Source organism: Megalobrama amblycephala, linkage group LG3 (genome assembly GCF_018812025.1).
Source record: "Megalobrama amblycephala isolate DHTTF-2021 linkage group LG3, ASM1881202v1, whole genome shotgun sequence".
NCBI classification, from domain to species: domain Eukaryota; kingdom Metazoa; phylum Chordata; class Actinopteri; order Cypriniformes; family Xenocyprididae; genus Megalobrama; species Megalobrama amblycephala.
Window position 1 is genome coordinate 16,908,341 of NC_063046.1, and position 25,722 is coordinate 16,934,062.

General features: G+C 38.0%; 3 protein-coding genes across 3 annotated transcripts; 1 reads left to right on the forward strand and 2 right to left on the reverse strand.

The window, feature by feature from the left end:
* Positions 1-644: 644 nt before the first annotated feature.
* On the reverse strand, positions 645-4,571 carry harbi2 (harbinger transposase derived 2). Its single transcript, XM_048184310.1, is given in 5 exon segments — positions 645-2,554; positions 2,642-2,753; positions 2,838-2,953; positions 3,035-3,098; positions 3,100-4,571. Coding segments are annotated over 5 exon segments (1,056 nt in total). The 5' UTR covers positions 3,469-4,571; the 3' UTR covers positions 645-2,159.
* polr2m (RNA polymerase II subunit M) lies at positions 3,035-11,226 on the forward strand. Its single transcript, XM_048184311.1, has 5 exons — positions 3,035-3,195; positions 7,112-7,229; positions 7,704-8,264; positions 9,227-9,434; positions 10,618-11,226. The coding sequence occupies exons 2-5, from the start codon at positions 7,120-7,122 to the stop codon at positions 10,759-10,761; spliced, it is 1,023 nt and encodes a 340-aa protein (XP_048040268.1). The 5' UTR covers positions 3,035-3,195; positions 7,112-7,119; the 3' UTR covers positions 10,762-11,226.
* serf2b (small EDRK-rich factor 2b) lies at positions 4,721-6,197 on the reverse strand. The gene is made up of 3 exons (XM_048184312.1): positions 6,033-6,197; positions 5,220-5,328; positions 4,721-5,130 (listed from the first exon to the last, which is right to left on the reverse strand). The coding sequence occupies exons 1-3, from the start codon at positions 6,037-6,039 to the stop codon at positions 5,064-5,066; spliced, it is 183 nt and encodes a 60-aa protein (XP_048040269.1). The 5' UTR covers positions 6,040-6,197; the 3' UTR covers positions 4,721-5,063.
* Positions 11,227-25,722: the final 14,496 nt, after the last annotated feature.

Genomic DNA, 25,722 nt, shown 5'->3' on the forward strand with positions numbered 1-25,722 from the left:
ATTAAGTACTCACCTTCATGTAGTCCCAAACCCGTAAGACCTTCGTTCATCTTCGGAACACAAATTAAGATATTTTTGATGAAATCCGGTTTCTGAACCAGACATAGGCAGCAATGTCATTGCACCTTTTGAGGTCCAGAAAGGTATTAAAGGCATCATTAAAATAGTCAACGTTGACATTCGCAGTTAATGAGTCGGCGTTCGGATGTAGAACACGGAAGCGCTGAACTGCGTTCACTATGTCAACTGCGTATGATGACAGTTCAAATTGTTAAATAAAGTGAAGTTGTTCTTTTTGTTTTTGCGCACAGAATGTATTCTCGTCGCTTCATAACATTAAGGTTGAACCACTGTAGTCACATGGGCTATTTTAACGATGTCTTTATATCTTAATTTGTGTTCCGAAGATGAACGAAGGACTTACGGGTTTGGGACAACATGAGGGTGAATAATTAATGACAGAAATTTCATTTTTGAGTGAACTAACCCTTTAAAAGCTGACTATGAAACCAATAGCCCATCCTCTGCAGATAGTCATTATACCAGCATTGAACACCAGGCAGTTCAAACCAGAGAGCTCATTAGTGTTGCAGAACTTGGTTACTTTCTAAACATTTTAGAAATCTGTTATTTTTATTTATTCCTTTTTTTTTTTTTTTTTTTTTTTTTTTTTTTTTAATTTCTTAGTCCTTTTTGGGAATTAGTATATAAGTGTTTTCTATTCTGTGATTCAAATGTGTTCATATTAGCAAAGTGCCTGGTGTTAAATAATGGTATGGTGTATATGGAAATATGAAATGTGGAGTAATTACAAAAAAAATAATATTTGCTTTTAGATAAAATGTAGCAAGCGTGAATGAGCATAAAGAAACAATGTTTCTTAATACTTTTTGAATGTAAATTTGAAGAGTTATATGGACATTTAAAGCACAAGTATGAGATTGTGTCTTGCCATACACATTAGTGGTACAGCATATAATGTAGTGGATGGAGTCTAAATGGACAGAACAAGACAATGATACTGTACAATACAATAAAAATACAGTATTGTTGGCGTTTGGTAAAGAGTGAGGTAATGCGAGAGAAAAGAATGATAAACACCATAGATTAATTTGATTATAAATGCACAGTACAGCATGCTCAAGGAAATCATATGTGGCTAATACAGCGAGATAAAGAGCTCCAATTCCAGTAGGAAGACTGAAAATGTCCAGTTCCAGACTTCAAACACACCCTCTTTGACACAAACACTAACTTTGCTATTATAGACTTCCATCATAGACTTCCACTTGGAAAAATCTTTTTAATCCACATTAACCATGACATGTTTGATGTTGTTTAATCATGTGTTACATTCCACTGTTTTCAGCTTGTGTGTTTTGAATGTAAAGTAGATTGTGATCTTTCATACTTTGACACTGTTTTGCTGTTGTTTTACATTGTACATTCACGCACTTTATTTTTTTCTACCAGTATTTGTAAGCTGTAAATGAGGTAGGCCACTGTCAACGTCCTGATTTTGTAGACCAGGTTTGAAGAGGATGTAAAAATATGTCTGAAAGAGTGTCTCCACAGTCTGACATGCAAAATAAAATTTTGCATAAACTCAAACGGTCACAGTCTGAGTATCTGTCTTTCGAATTAAGAGTTGATTTCATATGAAGTTGGGAAAAAAGAAAGCTTCTTATAAGAACAATACGTTTATTATACATGATACAAAATTATACACTGAGGTCCAAAACTTGAGACTGCACTAAAAATCTGGGATTCAAAAATGTAATTTTGACATAAAGCTTTAAGAGTTTAAAATACTAAGAAACTTTTTGTTTGAAATCATATATTAAAAAAATTGTATAAAAATTATAACGGAAGCAGGATTCATACTGATAATATCAGAGTGATTGATTACATTACATATTTATGAGAATTCACAACCTGTGTAGTGGTTCATACAAAGATTTAGAATAATGCATAATAATGTGTAAGATCAATTAATTTTCAGTAATTGGTTTTCCATTTAATTGCATTTTCAACATCAACATGAGAACAAGTGGAAATAATTTAAATAACAAATGTTAATGCATTACTACGGCCTATTATGACACTCTTCTCTCAAACAACATGAAAGCCAATTTAGCCATATGTACAAATTTGGATGGTCAATTTTCTTTTATTGAATGTTCAGTGAAATATTCTGTTGTGATGGCATCTCTGACAGCTTCGCCAGCTGGATGGTCCAGAGTAATAGGGTCAACATCATCAGGGGGGAGATCATATTCATTTGGCACTCGCTCCTTCCTTATAGTGGCTATGTTGTGAAGGACAACACAAGCACCCACAATCTGAGATGCCCGCTCTGGTGACACTCTCAGGTCACGAAGACAGTTAAACCGTGCCTTTAAAATGGCAAGAGTGGTGTCAATCTTGAGCCTGGTTTGATTGAGGGCCATGTTAAAGTCATGCTGTGGTTTTGTCTCAGGGTCAGGGTAGGGTGTCATCAGAAAGCTCTGACATGCGTAAGTCTCATCTCCCACCAACAGACCATCAAACAGCCCTGTCAATGAACAGAAAAAAAAAGACAAGCGTCACAATAAAAGTCCAATGTAAAGTGTCATTGTCTACTGTTCCCATTTTGCCATACCTTCCTGAAAGCGCTGGCATAACGACGACTTTTCGAAAATCTGGTTGTCGTGCATTGAGCCAGGCCATCTGGCATCCAGGCTTGTGACCATACACTGATGGTCACAAGTAATCTGTAATGAACATACAGCAGGTGAGTCCCATGTTTTATAATATAAAGAAAGCAGATGCTTATTAGTCAAATGCAATATACCTACCTGAACATTGAGGCTGTGAGTCGACTTTCTGTTGAGATAATTAGCCTCAATTTCTTTTATTGGAGTCGAGATTGGGATGTGTGTGCAATCTATTGCTCCAATAACTCTAGGGAATCCTTTCAAAAGATCACAGCATCTGTTTACCAACTCCTAATATCTATAATTAGATGGTGCGTTAGTGTGTTGATCTATCTTACCAGCTATACTGGAGAAGCCCTCTTTTATGGCCACAGTGGGTAAATGTCCCGGGAACACAACGAAAAGTGTTTATATACTTCTGGAGTGCGATAACTACCCTACGAATTGTTCGGCAAACTGTGTTCTTGCTGAGCTTCTCGGCATCTCCCACTTCGTAGAGGTATGTACCACCTGCAAAGAAACGCAAAGCAATACAAATCATTTGCGGGACAGTGGTCGCGTGGCTTCGTCGCGTCGGGTTTTTAATATGGGGCTCAAGAAGCCGACAAAGATACAACATTCCCTCCGCCGAGAATCTGTATTTCTCGTATAAGTTCTCGTCAGAGAATGCTAAGGGGTTTTGTTTATCTCTAATAACTCTTTCTCTGCGTAAAGCCCTTTGTATAATTTGGGCTCCGATGTCTACAGGATTATCCAGATACGGTGAAGCCATTTTGCTACTACGCTTACAATGAGAATGGACTTAGTTACGTCAGAATTATGTCGCTTTGCTCACAGCTGATTGGTCCAATCTCTGTTTACGACATGTTATCATGAAAGATACTAAAACTGTCCCAGAGCAGTTCAGCATGTGGCGTTTGTTTTACTATGGCAGTATAAAAATGCAATCTTTCATGAGACGGCTCTAGTTTAAGCGATGCTTTAGTGAACGAATTGTTTGTGAGTCGGATCTTTTTCTGATCTGAACGATTCATAAATCAGAGTGATTTACTAAGAATCAGATTTCACTGATGCATCCAAAAGTTTAATAGCAGAAATGTTAAACCTGCTTATATTAACACACATTGTTTATTGTTAGACAAATGCATACTCTATTTTATGATTGCTGCAAATAACTGAACTACACAATCAGCTACAACACCCTTATTACTAAAACTTAATTGAAACAGTAATAAACAGGAAAATGTGTACGAATAGCTTTTATTTTATTGTTGAATATATGCAACGCCAGGATGTGCGTCAGGGATCACGAGCTGTTCGAAAGAACCGATTCTGTTTAGTTAGCTGATTCTTTTTTTAAGCGGTCGTGAAGTAATTACTTATTCAAAATAAGAACCTACTAGGGGGTGTAGGGACTTGTGGCTTCTCAGAGCACTGGGCACCTAATTCTGTAATTCTTTCAAGTAGTAAGTAGGGACATTTTCTGTACGTTCACAGCATATTTTTGTGACAGCCCTCATATATTGTTCTTTTTCCTGCCCACAGATGATTATGTATATACTAACAGTGGTGGCATAAGTGTTTTAAATCTGGGCCATGATTAATGCATTAACAAACAGGGTACCCTATGGACACCATACAGTATAGAGCATTAAGTAAAAGCCAACTAATAGTATATTAAGAGATTAATTACATTTCAAATGACAAGTAGAAAACATAATGAGAATGAATGAGTAAAAATGTACTTATTTACATACTTTTTATGGCAGTAGAGAAGCTGGCACTGAGAGTTCACTACTTCTTTTTAACACTGCAAATATTTCTTTACTTGATTTGAATCGAATTAGGAAAGTGCACTGCATAATTTGAATACTGTAAATAATCATGTTGTAACTGCTTTAGCAATTATATGGTTAATGGGTTGTAGTTCTGAAACCATATCTGAACACTACAGTTAATTCAGTATAAATAAGGGAAAAAATGAGAATTGTTAAAAACATTACATTCTAATACACACATGCATATTATAGGGATAACAGTTTAATTGGTAGGTGTGAATTAAAAATGTACATTTTTATTAAGAAGGGCACTTTATACAAAAATACAAGATCACAAGTCCGGTCCAGACATTTTGAGACTCCCATTTATTTGGGCTTGCTCTTATTATTTGAACATAAACTCTCTCCTCCTCCATAGCTGAACACAAATCATTACTGTATAGTTGATATGCCCTTTCAAGCACATTATGGAGTTTGGGATGAAACATTAAAGAATCAAAGTCTCCACATCTAGACAATGAAAGATACTCTCTCTTGACAAAAGAAAAAAGATCTTGGATGCCATGTCGGTCACAACCCCATACACTGGTTATTTGGCTTTAGGGTCTCCTTTCTCATTTGCCTTTTTTTGCTTCTGCTGCATGATTTCAGCATCTCTGGGGGAAAAAAAAAAAAAAATCATATTCACATTTAGAATTACATACTTTGTAATTAAAAATAGCTATTTGTTATTCTCTTTAGGTACCTTTGCTTACGGGCAGCTGCAGAGAGTCCATCTTCATTTCTCTTCCCTTTGGTAGTTTCATTTTGCTTTTTAGCATTCTTTTGACGGGCAAGCTCACGCTGATTTCCCCCTGCAGGACAAGAGATTTCAAAACTCTTAATGGCTTGTTCATGCTTTACTCCCTTGAAAAGACAAAGATTGCAGTCAGGATGGAACATGAATTAACAAGATGCCAGTCTGTTTAAAAATTTCCAATCGGCAAATCAGTGTCAGGAAGTGTATTTTGAAGACGATGAAGGCTGATGCTGTACAGTATAACATGCAAATCTGTGTTCAGACTCAGAGTATTCACACATAGATGTGCGGCAGTGAGGCGACGTGGCACTGAAGGCGCCAGAGAGCCTTCATAACAACAACATCCGCACAAAACGAGTACCTACTATCGACGATATCACAAAATAAACAACATCCTGGTCTTATAAAACATGTTGTCTTATAAGATAAAAAATACTTTAGCTGTATTTTGTTGGGTGGCATTAATGTTGCATTATAATTAACAATATAATTTAAGTTCGCTAATGTTAAACATCTTTCAACTTTTTGAAGTTTTCCGTGTCGTAGTATACATAATAATTAGTGTTCTGCCTGGTTTGGAAGCTTAATCTTGTGGCTTCATTTCGTGGACTTTACACAGAATAAGCTAGCTGGCTAGTTAGTTATTAGCCTTGCTATCGTACTGCTCCTAAAACCGGGATTCCAATAAAGTACTTCCGTTCGTAACAGTAGAACCTGATATAATGTCAACATGATTAATAAAAAAAAATCAATACCCACTCGTCATGATCGCTCTTTTGTTGTCGCCGGAGCGAAAAGCTCAACCAGGCGTTACCTCTTGAACTTATGATGGCTGGCGGACCCGAGATTTACGACAACGCAGTGTCGAAACACAGCAGCTCGTTTCCAAGTGAACATGCCTCGTGATTTCAGTGGACGTCATTACGTCACATGAAGATGTTAAAGAGCCAACAATTTATTTTACTTTAAAAAAAAAAACATAAATTAAAAAAAAAAAAAAAAAGTGTTCACGCCTACATCTTATTTTTAGAGATAAGGTATATTTAAAATAGCACAAAAGGAATTTTAATAGAGACTAATATTTTGTTAATGAGCTCTGGGCTCTGATCTACGTGATTTTAACATTTTTTTATAATTATAAATATATATTATTTTTATTGGTTGTTATAATCCTGCTCAATTCAACATATAGTGACATAGAAACGTCATATCCGTCATATATGACAAAATTAAATACGTAATTTATTGTAACAAGAGTAATTTAATTTAGTGTTATTTTGAACCTTCACAGTGGAGTACATGAATTTGCCCAGCAGATGACGCCAGTGCAATAGCATTTCTTTCTTTCTTTCTTTCTTTCTTTCTTTCTTTCTTTCTTTCTTTCTTTCTTTCTTTCTTTCTTTCTTTCTTTCTTTCTTTCTTTTTCATTCAAAGCCTTTAAAGGGTGTATTCCGCAGTTTATACAGCCTTTTGTGTCTTCCATTTAATTATGTAAACGATCATTTTAACATTGAAATACGGACACCAAACTTTACGTGTTAATTTAAGCATTTTAAGATTCAGAATAATTTTTTGAAACAATTAACTTAATTGTTTTTATTAATTTATTTATTTTTGAGAATGTCACTGTGTTCAACTGTAGACGCTAGTTTTGGTTTAGGTCTTTTATTTTGTAATGAATGTGACATATCTGGTGCGGTATTATCGTCGGTTACTTCATTGCTTTCGCTTATTTTTGACACATGGCGGTATAAGTGCATCTCTATCGCTGCGTATCATCAGTAATGAATCTTTATGGAGTGAATTTGTCAGTGTACTGGTTTATTTATTCTTCACAGATCTGATCATGTCTGTATCGTGGACAGCGCGCCAGGGGGAATTGGGTGATCTGAGAAGCAAGAGTAAAGATGAGCTTCTTGAGATACTCTCACGACAAGAAAAGTTACTGTCAAATAAGTAAGTGATGACCTCTACCATTTTACCCTGAATATATAATCATAATATATATATATATATATATATATATATATATATATATATATATATATATATATATATATATATATATATATATATATATATATAATGTATGTGTGTGTGTGTGTGTGTGTGTATAACTAAATTAAGCTTTAAGGTTACTGGCTAGAATACTATACTGGTTAAATATTCTAGATCATTCCAGATCCACTGGAGCCCCCACAGGAACCTTCTTATTAGTCATGTTAATAACAGAGATCCGTGCATCCTATGAGTGGCAGTGCACACTGCTACACACAATAGTTGGGACAATTTATAATTCAAAGCAAAAACACCTCTTCATATGTAATACACATTAATTTGTTGAATTAAGTAATTAATGAATTTAGCAAAATTAACACTTATTTTCCTGTTAATTATTAAGTATGAATTTTACTTTTATTATCTCTTCAGGAGATTTATTCTGAGCCTCCCAGATAAGGGAAAGAAGATTGCTGACTTTGTGGTGAAAGTACGCCTTGCACTTGGACATCTGGAGGAGGAGGAGAGAAAACAAGCAAGTTTAAGATCTGTCCGGACAGAGTTTCAGGCTAAATATCAGCAAGCCCTTGCCAAGCGAAGCACAGATAAGCATTTAGACTCAAATTTGGACATGATTATTCCATCCCATGATGGAAACGAAGCCAATATTAACATCGATGCAGCTAACATACAGGAAAATGGTGGTCTGTTTGGCCAAGAGGAGTCTTTGACATCCCGGCCGGGATGTGTTGAAACACTAGAAACAGCCGATGGGAATGCACCAGCCTCACTGATGAAAGACACAGAGCTTGTGGAGGCATTTGGACGAGTAACACTTGCTGAAAGCAACAACGGCTCCAACCAAAGCACTGTCAAAACGCTGCCTCCTAGTAAACCCTTTCTGGATAAACACTATCAGACGAAACAACGTTACATAGAAGTCCTGGAGAAGACAGAGAAAAGTGTGAGGAAGCCCAGATTCAAACCAAACCAGTGAGTGGAACTACACTGTCCTTGCATGGCTTTGCATTTTCTTTAAAAAATAAGCTGAAATTGAGTACTATATTAACATACTTCATATTTCCTTTACAACTTAAGTTTTATTATAGGCCCGGTTTCACAGACAGGGTTTAGATTAAGCCAAGATTAGGGCATTTAAGTTGCTTTTATTAACATGCCTTAGAAAAAATTGTTGTATTATATATATATAAATGTGTGTGTATATATATATATATATATATATATATATATATATATATATAATATTTATGGGCTTTTTGTGCCTTTATTTGGAGAGGACAGTAGAGAGCAGACAGGAAAGCATTGGGCAAAGAGAGAGGGGGGCAGGATCAGCAAAGGACCTCGAGACGGGAATCAAACTCGGGTTTGATATGCATTCGCGCCGTATGTTGGCGCACTAACCACCAGGCTATCGGCGCTGGCTACTGTTGTGCATCTTTAGACAAAACAATGGCACTGACATTTTAAGATCTGTTAGTGCAAGTTGCTTTCAGTTAAAACAGCTCAATTATGCATTTTAGTCTGGGACTAGGCTTAAGCCTCACCTGTGAAACCGGGGGATAATTTGTTATAGTTGTCCAGGTGTAATGAAATTTTTACTTTATTTGCGCACTTTACGAGTTTTGTGGTGAACAATGAATTTGTGCAAATTAATCCACAGAAACAATGTGTTTGTCTTTGTATTTTTAGTCAATCTTGTGTTCACACTAACATTTAATTAAGATTACTCATCTAGAATGTGAGGAATATGATTTTATGGACATTTAACATTGAACACTTATATAGCTTCAGTTCTCAGGGTCACTTGCCCTTGCATGGTGCTGGCAACAGCCAAGTCATCATGGGTTCAAGTCCCACAAAATACGTTAACTTTCAAAATCCATAGTTTAAATACTCTGTAAGTTACTTTGTATAAGTGTCTGTGCTTTCTTTAGGTTAACAGAAAAATCGGAGTCCTCATCACCTAGTCAGGCCTCTGGCAGCACCACGCCACTATCTGCAGAGGCCAGAAGACGACAAGACCGAAAACACCTGGATGACATTACTTCTGCTAAGCTTCCACCCCTGCACTACAGTCCTGCTCAGCTGCTGTCATTAGAGGAGTCAACTACCCTTCTGCAAGAGCAGACCAGAAGGAACCTGGTAGGTTAAAGATGTCTTACTCATAGTAGACCAAGATAAAGTGAGATCATTTGACTGATCAAAGTGATGAATGACATTTCAAAGCCTCTGATGCCTCAAGTACTACTTAAAGGTGCCCTAGAATCAAAAATTGAATTTACCTTGGCATAGTTGAATAACAAGAGTTCAGTACATGGAAAAGACATACATTGAGTTTCATACTCAATTGCTTCCTCCTTCTTATGTAAATCTCATTTGTTTAAAAGACCTCCGAAAAACAGGCGAATCTCAACATAACACCGACTGTTATGTAACAGTCGGGGTCATTAATATGTATGACCCCAATATTTGCATATGCCAGCTCATGTTCAAGGCATTACACAAGGGCAGCCAGTATTAACGTCTGGATGTGCACAGCTGAATCATCAGACTAGGTAAGCAAGCAAGGACAATAGCGAAAAATGGCAGATGGAGCGATAATAACTGACATGATCCATGATTACATGATATTTTTAGTGATATTTGTGAATTGTCTTTCTAAATGTTTCGTTAGCATGTTGCTAATGTACTGTTAAATGTGGTTAAAGTTACCATTGTTTCTTACTGTATGCACGGAGACAAGAGAGCCGTCGCTATTTTCATTTTTAAACACTTGCAGTCTGTATAATGCATAAACACAACTTCATTCTTTATAAATCTCTCCAACAGTGTGTAATGTTAGCTTTAGCCACGGAGCACCATCAAACTCATTCAGAATCAAAAGTAAACATCCAAATAAATACTATACTCACATGATCCGACGCATGCATAAAGTATGCATGACAAACATCTTGTAAAGATCCATTTGAGGGTTATATTAGCTGTGTGAACTTTGTAAATGCACTGTATTACTTAAAGGGCGATTTAAAGGGGCTGCGTGCTGAATCGGTGCATAGTTAATGATGCCCCAAAATAGGCAGTTAAAAAAATTTATTTAAAAAAATCTATGGGGTATTTTGAGCTGAAACTTTACAGACACATTCAGGGGACACCTTAGACTTATATTACATCTTGTAAAAACTGGTTCTAGGGCACCTTTAAATTTTCCCAGCTGAGAGTATAAAACCTATACACATTTGCCACTTTTTTGTGTGTGTGTGTTCCTGCCTCATTATGTATTCAGGAAGTAGTACATTCATGCAATTGTGTATACTGTTCATTTCAGGAGTTGCAGGCCAAACAAGCTGCCCAGAAGCTGGCAGATGGTCTGAGTATCAGGATGGAGAGTTACAACCCAGAAGGAGGCCCACTGGCAGCCTACAGAGAGGTGCATGATGATGGGGCCCAGCTTTCCTCAGAGGAGGACTGATCGTGGGGCCATACTGGGAGGGTACTGGCTTGCTGATATGTTTGGCCTCTTGCCCTGGACCAGCTCTCGGCCTAGAGCCTATGCTTCAGGACCCTGGAGAGAGGCTTTCAGCCTGAGGACAAGAGAAGGGCTCTTCATGAACTGCACTGACATTGTCTTCAGATTTTGCCAGGGAAGATAAAAACGCAGGTTGAATCAAGTTGAAAGTTATTGTGTTGAAAACCCAAACATTTTTGTATCTGGAAATGTTACTATCCAACAGTAACAGATTATTTTGGCAAGCCAATGCTGAAAATCTACCTTGACGGGTCCACACCTGTTGTCTTGTACAGAATAATATAATTTGAAGCTCTTATCAGATGTACCTTCAAGGGTGTGCTTCATGTGTTCTTGTGAAGATGGTAATAGAATATTTTTGTATGACCTTTCTTAGTGTTTATTTAAAACAAAACGCTCTGAATTGACCTCCAAAGCTGGTGATTGGTTCTTTGAATCGGATAACAGAAACCACAGTTTCATAAACTAAAGGTGGAAGCACTTAATGTTTTGTCACTTGAGCGCAACAGCTTGGGAAACGTCTGTCTGTCTCCCTCCCTTTTTGCAGCATTGTTTTGATAACCGCCCCACTGGTTTGATTGGAATGAGTCAGCCGGCGTTTGAAGGGAGGGATGTTGTTATCAGTGCAGAAATCTGTGACATGCCTCAGATGATTAATATATGTAATGTGAAATATCGAGGCTTGAAGGAATTAGACCAATTGGTGGAGTACATCTGGATTGTATTTAGATCATGTTACTGCATGAAGTGGCAATGCATTCTGGGATGGCAACAGATAGACAGATGTGACATATGGTAAATGCAATTTCCAAAGCCATCAACACTGATAAAGAGTTCACTCTTTTAACCTCTTAGGATGTAGAAATGTATTTTCTTTGCATATGATTCAAGAATCTTTATATGTCGATGGAGAAAAAGGAGTTTAGAGGAAGGAAATCCAAATCTTTGCTGCTCTGCAGTTGATGACCTGTGATAACCTCTAGTAATTGCTTCTGCCCGTTGATGGGAACTGCTGCCTCAGAAAAAAGATCCTAACACATCTGGCAGGTTAGTGTTTAGACACCGTCTGTGACGAACGCCAGAGTGCCTTACCAGGACGTCCCGTGATAAATATGTCAGACTTGTCCAGAAAGAATCTCCTCTCTACTGGTATTAATTAAGTCTACCTTGCATACAGAGGAAAAAAGACTGTTATCAATTATACACTAGATTCCTGTGCTGATCAGATTCACTCGTGAGTACATAGATATGCTTGAGTTGTGGGCTTGCAGATGACTATCAAATAATCTACCTCAAGTGTAAAATCATGCCCTGAGAAAACGGGCAACATGTTTGAGCTGTGAGGGGGATACAAGAATACAGTTTCTTTAAGTGCCCTTTCAACAGACTTCCCATTAAAAACAAATTTTATTGCAGTAGAAGATATAAACTATAACTGCAGGATAGAATAAGGTTTTGAATTAGGGGTGTAACAATACATTGATACATAGATCAATGACTAACGATATGATGTATCGATGCAATGCATAAAATATCGATACCTATATATATTTTTAAAGGATTAGTCCACTTTTAAAAACACTTTTCCTGATAAATTTACTCACCCCCATGTCATCCAAGATGTTCATGTCTTTCTTTCGTCAGTAGAAAAGAAATGAAGGTTTTTGAGGAAAACATTCCAAGATTATTCTCCTTACAGTGGATTTCAATGGCTACCAACAGGTTGAAGGTCAAAATTACAGTTTCAGTGCAGCTTCAAGGGCTTTAAACGATACCAGACGATGAATAATGGTCTTATCTAGCGAATCGATCGGTCATTTCCGAAAAAAAATACAACCGTTTATGCTTTATAAACAAAATATCGCCTTGAATGTACTTTCCGCTTCCGCATTCTTCATAACGCTTACGCTCAATGTCCTACGCCTTCCCTATTCAAGTTACGGAAAAAAACGAAACTGGCGCCGCGTTCGTTCCGTAAGTAGAATAGGGAAGGCGTAGAACATTCAGCGTAAGCGTTATGAAGAATGCGGAAGCGGAAAGTACGTTCAAGGTGATATTTTGTTTATAAAGCATATACAGTTGTATTTTTTTTTTTTTAAATGACCGATCGTTTCGCTAGATAGGACCCTTATTACTCATCTGGTATCATTTAAAGCCCTTGAAGCTGCACTGAAACTGACATTTGGACTTTCAATCTGTTGGTAGCCATTGAAATCCATCTTGGATGACATGGGGGTGAGTAAATTTATCAGGAAAAGTGTTTTTAAAAGTGGACTAATCCTTTAAGGCATCTTTATTTCGACACTCACGCGCAATGTCTGTGCATTGCCGTCAAAGAATTCATTCGCGTTTAAACTCTCCTATAAGGGCTCGACAATAAGGACTGCATGATGGTCCAGGGCTAGCGTGAAAGACTCTCAACTGTCCCAATCGGGCTAGTGCTGAATCCTCATGAAAATGTATCAGTTGCCTGTGTTTTGAGCCTTGCCAGTTAAAGGCGCTCTAAGCGATTCTGAGCGGAGTAACTTCCTGTTGACGTTCGAAGTGTTGTCAAACAAAACAGAGGCTAGCTAGACCCTCCCTCCTACTCCTCCTGGCCCTCCCCTCCGTGCTTCCTGAAACAGTCATGAACGCGCATTTAAAATGTAAGTAGCTTGCGTATTGACGCTGCTTTTCGGTTATTGGCTGGAGCATGTTTATTATGTTAAGTGGTCCAGGCTGCACCAGTTTGTTTTTATTACAGTTTTCGGAGCTTGTGGCGACTACAGAGACCGCGTTTTTTTACAGTGTGTTCAGGGGACAGGCAGCTAGCGCATAGTGAGGAGATGTTTGCGGTATGTGACAAAAAAAAAAAATTGGGCCTAAAAACGCGTCAAATCGCTTAGAGCGCCTTTAACGCATTCAAGCGCAAGAAGACGCGAAAAAGAACTAACTTCTTTACTCCCACACTGTGTGAGAAGTTTTCCATGTGCATATTGCGCACGCATTCGAAGCGCGCGCACAGAGAGCCGCCTCTCAGATGGAGCGCAAATACTGAAATGGATAAATACAGACAAAATTATGTCAAAATGTCCATCTTGGCAAGTATACTCATAAACACAGTCGGTTATGTCTTAAAGTGAATGTCAACAGTCAATTGTTTTAGTATAGTGGATCTGCACATTAGCTCTTAAAGTGACAGGAGCCTAATAAACCTGCTGCTGCCTGTGTATTTAATGTTAATCAAACAACAAAAGACAAAGAAAACACTCCGTTCTTGACTGAATAACTTTTGTAACTTTTTAATCTAAGCAACCTCAAAGTCTTTCTTGCTGTTATGTTGTCAAGCTGTCTTCAGATTACTGATCTCATGTGTGTGACTTCGTTTTTTCCTATTATTTAATTTTCTTTATTATTTAAAAAACTAAATGTCCCAGTTGTGGTGCATGATGTGCAATTTTCTGAGAAATGTTCATGATATATACCTTGGTTGCATTTCTGGTTGTGTAAAATAGGCACGGAATATCATAATATCAAGAAATCGATCAATTTACCCCTGAATCGAATCATAATTTTTTGAGGTATCAGTAAATATTGTATTGCTGGCTATGAAAATCGATATCAGATCATATCTGAAATGTCTAATTTACACCCCTAGTTTTGATAATGCATTTCTCTGCTCTTAAAGGAATTTTGATTAATCATCACCGCTTTGTGACATAAATCTGTCATAGTCTCTCTTCGTAGTCTTTTCTGTGTCTACCTGTCGGTCCAGTTTCACAGTAAATCTGGGCTCTAATAAGACACAGCTGACATGCAATAGTTCTCCACCTTTTTAACTCGAAAGGCCTTCTTTGTCCGAGACAATGAGGGTTGCCAGGTCTATGCAACAAAAGCAGCCCAATGGCCAGTCAAATATAGCCCAAAAATAGCCCAATGTGACAAATTCTTTTCTGTACAGGAGTTTTGGGGGTGTTGGAAATCAATTTTTTTTTACCCACAGCAACAACTGAAAATTAGCCCAAAAATGCAGACTTGGCACCTGCCCTCCAATCTAATATTTTATGTACATCTGTTGTAATAAAACAAACAAACCCAAAATTTCAGTTTATTTTTAGTGTTTTTTTTGTTGTTGTTGTTTTTTTTAGGGCCCCACTAGAAGTTTGTTGAGGCCCCCTAGTAGGCCCGGCCCCCTGTTTGACAACCATTGCTCTAATCTAATCACTTAAATATATGTGCTGTTTTTTCCCCCCACAATTAGTCTGTAGTTCAAATCTGTTTGATAGAAATAATTAATTCTTCAGTGCTCTGTTGCACACCACAGGAAATTATACCCTAAAAGACATCCTGTTTTGACTGAATGTTTCTGTACTGGATATAGAGTAATTGAGCAATTAACAATTTTTTTTCATTATATACAGTACAGTCCAAAAGTTTGGAACCATTAAGATTTTTAATGTTTTTAAAAGAAGTTTCGTCTGCTCACCAAGGCTACATTTATTTAATTAAAAATACAGTAAAAACAGTAATATTGTGAAATATTATTACAATTTAAAATTTTTTCTATTTGAATATATTTCACAAAGTAATTTATTCCTGTGATGGCAAAGCTGAATTTTCAGCATCATTACTCCAGTCTTCAGTGTCACATGATCCTTCAGAAATCATTCTAATGTGCTGATCTGCTGCTCAAGAAACATTTAATGTGTACAATTGTACAAAATATTTGTGTACAATATTTTTTTTCAGGATTATTTGATGAATAGAAAGTTCAAAAGAACAGTGTTTATCTGAACTCTAATCTTTTGTAACATTATAAATGTCTTTACTGCCACTTTTGATTGATTTAATGCATCCTTGCTGAATAAAAGTATTAATTTCTTTAATTTCTTTAAAAAAAAATAAAAATAAAAATTCTTACTGACCCCAAACTTTTGAACGGTAGTGTATAATGCTACAGAGGTTTTGTATTTCAGATAAATGCTGTTCTTTTGAACTTTCTATTCATCAAGGAATCCTGAAAAAAAAAGTACACAACTGTTTTCAACATTGAAAATAATCATAAATGTTTCTTGAGCAGCAAATCAGCATATTAGAATGATTTCTGAAGGATCATGTGACACTGAAGACTGGAGTAACGATGCTGAAAATTCAGCTTTGCATCACAGGAATAAATTACTTTGTCAAATATATTTAAATAGTACACAGTTACTTTAAATTGTAATAATATTTCACAATATTACTGTTTTTCACTGTATTTTTAATTAAATAAATGTAGCCTTGGTGAGCAGACGAAAACATTAAAAATCTTAGTGGTTCCAAACTTTTGGACTGTACTGTATATATAGGCCTAATATAAAATTTGCTTTTAAATCTTTGATTTGTATGTGGTTTTGATACAGCGGTTAATGCCGGAAGGAGAGGATTGGTTTTGGAAACACTGCTTATATCATTCCTGATGTCTTCTGGCAATGCGGTCATATGATGACTCCACATCTGCTCCTTTACCACGTCCATGTGAATAAGTGTAATGAGGGGAATATTTAAGTACTCAAAAAGGAGTGGGAATGATTATCTCTGCTATCTTTATTACTTGACTTTACAACCCTGACAAAAATACTGTGTCAAATCTTATTTACATAGCACTCTAAGGTAATTATTGATTGAACACCATTATTTTACTATCATACCATGCCAAATAAATTTTTTTTTTCTTTTATTCAAATCAAATCAAGAGTTTTTTCTCTTCTTAAAGGGCAATTTGACCCATAAATAAAAATTCTGTCGTCATTTACTCACCCTCATGTATCTTAAAATATCTTCTTTTGTGTTCCACTGCAACCACAGAAGAAAGTCTTAAAGGTTTGGGACTACATGAGAGTGAGTAAACAATGGCAAAATTTTATTTTTTAAATTGCGCTGAGTGGATGCATGACAGATTAATGAAGGTGAAATCACGCTAATCAAGCATGATTATTTAGCCATTTTGTATGTTATATGTGTCCTTTTCTTAAAGGACCATGCAGGATTTTGCTTTGTGTACCTAGTACCCTGGTAAGCCAAAACTGTTTTTTGAACAGACAGCAGATGGCAGCAGTGCTTCTGTGTTTCACATGCTGAACAAAACCCTCTTTTTCAGTCTTTTCGACTGAGAGGGTTCATATCTTGTATGTATTTTGTCTGAAGAGGTTTTTAATGTGATTATTCTTAGCCATTAGATCTTTTTTTATATTGGTATTTAGTGCAATTTACTGATGTGAGCTCATTAGGATGATTCAGCATCATTTTGTTGCCATTAGTGGCTCCAGCTTTTTGCCATTCCTTTCAATGGCTAAATCATCTTGAAAGTGTTATGGGTAATTTGATACACATGTATGCTGAAATTGTGGTTGTGTGTTTAGCTCAGAGCTCTAATAACTATATAATATCGGCCTGAGTGGGGTTTACACCTGCAGAAGATAATGTTTATTCCCTAGACGATCCTCCAGAGCTCTACCAGATCTGGGGAAACATCCTATAGTTTCAAATCATAGTCCACATGTGCTTAAACAAACTGTTGTTCTAAGAAGTTTGCTTAACAATTATGAGATGGCTGGTCCATCTCAAAAGCATGGAGAGACAGAGAGATGGGGAGATTAATAACCGCCAAAAAACTGCCAGCATTCTGCTCAGCCACTGCTCAGCCTGGCACGGCTGTAAAGCCTGTCAAAAACTCATCACGGTGAGGAAGCCGCCTCAGCAGGGATGCTTCGAGCTGCCAGGGCACGGTGGGGGAAGAAAATGGAGCCGCTTGCCCAGCAGCGTGTGATCATAATGAGGAGGAAAATTCCCATTCTTGTATCCAGATTAATGTAACAACAACAATGTGCTTTTGTCCAACTTTTTTCTCCCCCCTCTCATATTACTCAAAGCCTCCGTTCCCTTTTCCATCCATCAGCGGTATTGCGAGCATAGAGTTACTCAGTACAGTTGCATTGCTGGTTTAATGCATCTCTTGGGTGGGATTCCACATAGATGTACTTGCATATTGTGCGAGTTTCTAGTTCTTTAGCAAGCCGAGGAAAATCGATTACGGTTACCAGGCATCCCAGTACCATCTCCAAGCAATGAGTCTCTCTATCTGTGTACATGTGTACATGAGGTCAGTCTCAAGCTGTCTGCTGGTGAATGCAGTGTAATGCTGTTTTTAATTATTTCCATGCTATTCAAGTGAAATCATGCTTTCTCATTTCTGAATGCACCAATTGACAAGCACCAGGAGTGTGAATTAGCAGCAACTCGGGGAATACTGCCAGACGTTACAAATGGAGAGTGCTAACTTCATTTAAAGGGTCATGAAATACAATCGGAGATATGTCAAATACTGTCATTGCCCATTTTGCCGTGTTGCAGGTGCGAGAGAGGCTAACCCATTGGTAAAAAAAACGTTCTTTTTGGACTTTACTGCTCTGTATACGGGATCTGGTGTTTGTCATTTTATTCTAGATTTATTTATTTATTTCCCTATGGTCAGATTCTCTTATATTATACAACTCCAGCACGACTTGTAAAGATTTGCTCACCGGGCCTTTGGTCATACAACAGAAGTAAAAGCATGCAGTAAAAACAAGGCAGTTCTCTCAGCCCAGCTCATAACAATTACAGGGCCTTGATATGGACCCGTAGCCTTGTTTATGTGTTGTAATGTTGTCTGCGTGCCAAGACAACCTTGAGTGCTAGGAGCCCTGGTGTTTCTGATCGGAGCTACGTGTTGACTTTGCTAGTCTGCAGCCTGGCTTATTAGACTACAAGTTTTATATGTGTGTGTGCATCTGTTTGTGCACATCCTAATTTGTTTATTTACATAAGCATTCTCTCCACAATCCCTCTGTCATGAAAACCGGAGCCTCGTCTCCTCAAAAGGCAAACATATTTTTCTAATGAGGGAAGAGATGCTGTCCAAGCCCATAATGATCTTAAGCTGTGGAAAACTGACTGTATTAAAATGCAATAATTAGGTTTAACAGGCTTTTAATTGACTTCTTCCTCTGCGCTGTATTTTTTCAGTCGGTATCATAACCTTTGACCTCAAATCAAATGTAATTACTTAGCCAGAATTCAAATGAGTGGAATGCATAGAAACACCTCCTTGTTATGGCCCGAGGAGTGATTCAACGGGCGTGGAGTTTATTCTGTGCTTTAACTACATTTCACTGGGATGTTTGTCTTCCTGTGCTTTTCTGTTCAGTGCCAATATTAAACTAAACATAATTGCGCACAGGACCGTGACAATTGTTGAAATGTATCGCAAACTGGCAATCGCTCATCGCCTCAAGGTGGGAATGCTGTCTTTTACAGGTGCCACAGTTTAGAGTAATATAAAGCAGAGCAAGAGAGAGAGGAAACTGCTTGGATGACTTTCCATATCCTCCTTTTGCTTCTTTACCATTGAAAATGTATTTTGCCCTTCCTTCTTTCTTTTTTCTTTTCCTTCTCTTTGTTTCTTCTCATCAGATTTCACATGCAGCGTGGGACCTCTTTACAGACAGATGGTGTTGCTCACACAAGTGGTGCCCTGTTCAGTCACATATCAGATTCGTTCTGTGTGGATACTCAGGCATGGCTCTTTGGGAGAGGGAGGAACCCTGCAAAAGTGACAGGTCATTTGACGCCCCCCACTGATCTCATGTCTCATGATGCTTTGATAAGCATTGTGAATTTCACAGGCAGGAAGAGGGACGACACACAAAGTGACTCGCTCTGCAGGACTTAAAGGGTGGAGTGTTTTTTTTTTTTTTCCCTCAGACTTTTTTTTTTTTTTTTTTTTTTACCACAGACAGTTATTGAAGTACCTTTAATGGCCAAACATAATCCTGGACATTCATTAGTTACAGGACATTCTTTGAACATTAATAATTCTTTGTTCCTCTTGAGAACATCTTTTTCAAAAGCTCCCGCGGTGCCCTATTCATGTTTTGACAGGTTTGCTTGCAGTAAATTTCTGCAGATAGTCATTTGACAAAGATGATACACTTCCCATTGATGTTATATTCATCATCTACTTAAAATACCCCCTCTCTCGTTTTTTCTCCTCATTACTTCCCAGAAATAATCACAAACATGTGATACCCAGACAGACTTATAAAAGCACCTCACGGCAGAGGCTCTTCTCAGTGTCAGAACTGTCTTTGGTTATCTTGTGCTCTCAGCTCAAGCTTTGACAGCTCCAGCTTGTTCTCCCACTTACTTGCCTCCTGGTTCCTTCAAAATAACCACTTCTAATTCCTTAAAAGCAAAGGAAAAGGAGACTGAAAACAAATTAAAGAAGCATTTTATAATAAACTGCAAGACTTTACAATAAGGTTCTTATAAGGACTTTATTTATAATGTTCTATACACCAATCAGGCATAACATTATGACCACCTTCCTAATATTCCGTTGCTGCCAAAACAGCCCTGACCCGTCGAGGCATGGACTCCACTAGACCCCTGAAGATGTGCTGTGGTATCTGGCACCAAGATGTTAGCAGCAGATAAGCAGATAAGTCCTGAGGTGGGGCCTCCATGGATTGGACTATTTTGTTCAGCACATCCCACAGATGCTCTATTGGATTGAGATCTGGAGAATTTGGAGGCCAAGTCAACACCTCAAACTCATTGTTGTGCTCCTCAAACCATTCCTGAACCATTTTTGCTTTGTGGCAGAGCGCATTATTCTGCTGAAAGAGGCCACAGCCACCAGGGATTACGATTTCCATGAAAGGGTGTACATGGTCTGCAACAATGCTTAGGTAGGTGGTACGTGTCAAAGTAACATCCAAATGGATGGCAGGACCCAAGGTTTCAAAGCAGAACATTGCCCAAATCATCACACTGCCTCCGCCGGATTGCCTTCTTCCCATAGTGCATCCTGGTGCCATGTGTTCCCCAGGTAAGCGACACATACGCACCCGGCCATTCATGTGATGTAAGAGAAAACGTGATTCATCAGACCAGGCCACCTTCTTCCATTGCTCCGTGGTCTAGTTCTGATGCTCACGTGTCCACTGTTGGCGCTTTCGGCGGTGGACGGGTCAGCATGGGCACCCTGACTGGTCTGCAGCTATGCAGCGCCATACGCAACAAACTGTGATGCACTGTGTATTCTGACACCTTTCTATCAGAACCAGCATTAACTTCTTGAGCAATCTGAGCTACAGTAGCTCGTCTGTTTGATCGAACCACACGGGCCAGCCTTCGCTCCCCACGTGCATCAATGAGCCTTGGCCGACCATGACCCTGTCGCCAGTTCAACACTGTTCTTTCCTTGGACCACTTTTGATAGATACTGACCACTGCAGACCAGGAACACCCCACAAGAGCTGCAGTTTTGGAGATGCTCTGACCCAGTCATCTAGCCATCACAATTTGGCCCTTGTCAAACTCGCTCTAATCCTTATGCTTGCCCATTTTTCCTGCTTCTAACACATCAACTTTGAGGAAAAAGTGTTCACTTGCTGCCTATATATATTAATACCAAGTTCTGTCCAAGTTCTGTCAAGTTTCTTAGCGTAGCAGATCTATTCCGCCAGACCAAATACATTAACAATGTCATATCTATTACTATGCTAAACTCTTCCAAGAGTTCTCATGATATAACATAAATCCTTTTGGAGCTTATTTTGCAATAATGACCTGACTTCATCATCCCTTATAATCAAACATGACTTAACAATTATCACTAGTATATTTATAAATCAACATTAGCCTTGATTAATATGCTATAAATTCTATAATAATGAATTAATACTTCAGAATTTAATCTTATTCTAAAGTGTTACTGAGAAATCATATAGCACTTTTTGGCATTTGATGAAATTTATGACATCAATCTGTCATATATTTAACATTTAATGACTTTTCACAGTACAACATATTTTTTCTTCTCTATAACAATCCTTATTGATTACAAAGACACACATTGGGCCATTATTGGCTTAAATCGGGCTCATTGAGGTGATGATGAAATAGATTATTCCTTTAACGACTAAACACCCCAGACTCTCTACGGGACATCTGGTTTCCCACTCACATAGAGCCCTAGATAGTTCTGTTTCCTATAGCTCCTGCCCTCTTGCCCACCCTGATATTAAAGCACACACAGAGAATGACATACAGAAAAAAGTGAATGATGGGGTTAGGAGAATCTCTTAAAAGCAAAGCCGGAACTGGCAAAAGGAAGTAAGCAGCTGTGATTGATTTTGAGCTCCTATGTGACTATTAGTGCTGACACCTGCAACCCATTTGATCTCAGGTTTGTGATTATAGAGACAATAAGGAACAAAGTTTGTGCTGGGGAGTAGTAATGTTTGATTTGTTGAATTATGAATGTTGATCTCAAGAGGACAGTTCTAGTAGAATAAAGTGTCATTATTTGGATGCACAATTATAGAGATATAGTTTCCATTTCTCTACGTATGCGCAACGTTTAATTGAAATTTTTTTAAGAATTAAATACGTCACACATCTGTCTTTCAGAGAGTGCACACAACAGCGAGGTTAATAATCTGATTAATGCATATACATGCTGAACAAAGCAGAGCTACAATTGCATTATTCAATCTGCTAGTACAACTTTGCAGTAACCGAACTGGTGCAATTTCATCAATTTCACACCCTTGTGAAAAAGAAGTGTGCTTAATTGTATTAAATGTGCTTTTGTAGTGTATTTCAACTTTAAGTATATATAAAACTGTATTTGATAATATAATATTAAAGGTGATAAAGAGGATCTTTTCGTTGACTGAGAAACCAAAGACTGTTAGTGAGTTTTTGAAATGAGCGCATGCGTAAGAACACCCCCCCTCCTTTCGAGGGAACGCCTCCCAAAACTCGTGCACGAGTATTGAAACACGAGTGTTTACCACCGGCATTCGCTGTGTCGTGTTAGTGGATTCATTATGTCGGACTCACCGCAGGTAACTCATAATCTGCAGTTGTTACTCCTGTCTCCTGACAAAAACATTGCATGCAGCGCCTGTGGAGTGTGGAAAGTTACTGGAGCGCGCAGCCGCGCACGTCTCTCACAAGGAACGTCACGGCAGTGATTGACAAGCCAGAGGGCCAATCGTTTACGCGATGATCGCGTAAACAATTGGCTGATGTTTTTAAGGCCCTACCTCGTGCACAGATGATGTATATTAATTTTATTCCTTTCAGTGCACCTAATAAATAGTCTTTTATCAGTTAGTAAAGACAGTTTCAAGTAATATTGCAAAAATGTATAAAACAAAACATCCTCTTTAGCACCTTTAATGCAATAAAATGCCACTTAAAGAGAGTACATTTTCATGACTGTCTTTTTAAACACTCAAGCAGACTTTAAAAAAGTGCACTTTGTAATAATGCCAAATCAAAATTTTTACTTAAGTACATTTTAAATCATAGTTTTATTGTGGTCTGTTCGATTCTACTTAAAGGATTAGTTCACCCAAAAATGAAAATTCTGTCATTTATTACTCACCCTCATGCCGTTCCACACCCGTAAGACCTCCGTTAATCTTCGGAACACAAATTAAGATATTTTAGTTGAAATCCGATGGCTCCGTGAGGCCTGCATAGGGAAGAATGACGTTTCTTCTCTCAAGATCCATAAAGGTTCTAAAAACATATTTAAATCAGTTCATGTGAGTACAGTGGTTCAATATTAATATTATAAAGCGCCGAGAATATTTTTGGTGTGCCGAAAACCCCCCAAAATAACGACTTATATAGTGATGGCCGATTTCAAACACTGCTTCAGGAAGCTTCGGAGCATTATGAATCAGCATATTGAATCATGATTTGGATCGCGTGTCAAACAGCCAAACTGCTAAAATCACATGACTTTGGCGCTCCAAACAGCTGATTCGATACACTAATTCATTATGCTCCGATGCTTCCTGAAACGTGAAGTGTTTTGAAATCTTCCATCACTATATAAATTGTTATTTTGGGTTTTTTTGGCGCACCAAAAATGTTCTCAATATTAATATTAAACCACTGTACTCACATGAACTGATTTAAATATGTTTTTAGTACCTTTATGGATCTTGAGAGAGGAAGTGTCATTGCTCCCTGTGCAGGCCTCACGGAGCCATCAGATTTCAACAAAAGGTCTTACGGGTGTGGAACGGCATGAGGGTGAGTAATAAATGACAGAATTTTCATTTTTGGGTGAACTAACCCCTTAAGTGAGTAAAAAAGAAACACTTTGAATTTCAATAACTGCATTTAATATAAATTTGACATGCAATTAAGTGTCCAAAAACATTACATTCAGTTCTCACTTATGTTTTTTTAAGTATATTACTTCTGTAATGTTTTCTTTTCAAAGTATGATAAAGTGTACTTGATTTTCTCAAGGGTAGCGTGTTTACATGACATTAAAAAAGACAAATTATTACTTTAGTCTGACTAAAATCTAACTTTTTAAAGTGCATATAATTGTTCTTGATGTGTTATACAAAGGCCTAAAATAAAGGCACAGATAGAAACCGAGAAGCAAAGCAAACGATATATGCATTTAAAATAATAGCTCTGAGGTCCTGAGACAGGAAATGATGCCATTAGAAAAATCTCAGCAGAGTAAATCAGCATCTCAAACATCTGTGCTCTACCCATACTCATCTGATGTATGGAACAGTTTAAGCCTTAAACACATCTTTACTTAATCACCGCTTGAGTCATTACTGGTATTTTTGGCTTTAATTGAAATGATCCATTCGGCTGTTGAGAGTGGCGGCGTGTCAGCTCGAACGCATTGAACCAAAGTGATGAAACCTTTGGATTAAGTGTACAGGCACACGGCTATGATGACGGAGGAGTCATTTGTCCCAACCATTAAGCTAATGTGCTGTCCCTGTTCAGCCACATATCACTGAGGGTGCATAGGGGAGCTCTCGAAGGAGGTGGCTCCGCTGAATTGTAGCCAAGCTTATTCTCTTACCTTAACCTTGCCAGGCCATATGAAAGAACATCTGAGCAGCTCCATGCCAGAACAAAATGCTTTGGCTTCTCGCTGAGGCAATAAAGCAATTGTTTGGTCACCATAGCTTAAATAGGGCCCCCTGAAATGGCTCTTTGGTCTTGGCTTGAGTTTCTCTCTACCTAACTTTTCCTCGTCTCTCTCTCCCCAAATATTGTTACTCAACATATGATTTTTAAACGCTCTATGTCACTGTTAGCTATAACCTCACCCCTCATTCCTCGCCTCCCTTGGGTGTGGTAGTGGATGCCATTTTGTAAACATAGGCATTGCTCAATATGATCATTCCTTTATATTTTCCATCGTTATAATTGTACACACACACTGTTCTCATGATATGAAGTGTGAATACCTCAGCGCTGTCTGTCAATGTGTGCCCAGTGCGTTTGCGATTAGGACCGAAGCAAAAACATATTAAGGAATGTACTTAACACCTTTCTCTCGCAGGAGATACATATATATATGTGTGTGTGTGTGTGTATGTAGGTCTGTGTGTGTTGAAGAGGAGTGTGTGTCCAGTGCAGAGCTTTGTTAAATAATAATCGCCCACTGTTAAAGTGACTCCTCGCAGTCTGCCCAGAAAAACACATCCCGCAGTGAGAGAAAGGCTTTCCTGCGCAACCATGGCCGATACACCCAGCTCTGGGTCAAAGAGGTCTGAGTGACATCATCAGAACTGGACAGCTCAGTGCCAAGAGCTGAACATAACTGCTTAGCCGACTGAAGCGCTGTTAGGGAAAAAGTGAACTGTTGCTGGAATCTCTGATCATCCTGATCTAGTTCAACTGCTATGCATTGTAGATATGTTAGTAAGCTACTTTTTGGGGGATTTTATTCCAGTTCATTTTTTTATAGGCAGTTTTATTATCTGGCATTAGCCCTTGTTCAGATTTTAGTAATAATCAAAGGGATAGTTCACCCAAAAATGAAAATTCATTTAC

Excerpts from the sequence above, each read along its gene's own strand:
- serf2b (XM_048184312.1), bottom strand. Across the intron at positions 5,131-5,219 it reads GCAGCTGCCCGTAAGCAAAG|AGATGCTGAAATCATGCAGC; the intron begins GTACCTAAAGAG and ends TTTTTCCCCCAG.
- polr2m (XM_048184311.1), top strand. The coding sequence starts at position 7,120 with ATGTCTGTATCGTGGACAGCGCGCCAGGGGGAATTGGGTGATCTGAGA. Across the intron at positions 7,230-7,703 it reads GAAAAGTTACTGTCAAATAA|GAGATTTATTCTGAGCCTCC; the intron begins GTAAGTGATGAC and ends TTATCTCTTCAG. Across the intron at positions 9,435-10,617 it reads AGCAGACCAGAAGGAACCTG|GAGTTGCAGGCCAAACAAGC; the intron begins GTAGGTTAAAGA and ends TGTTCATTTCAG.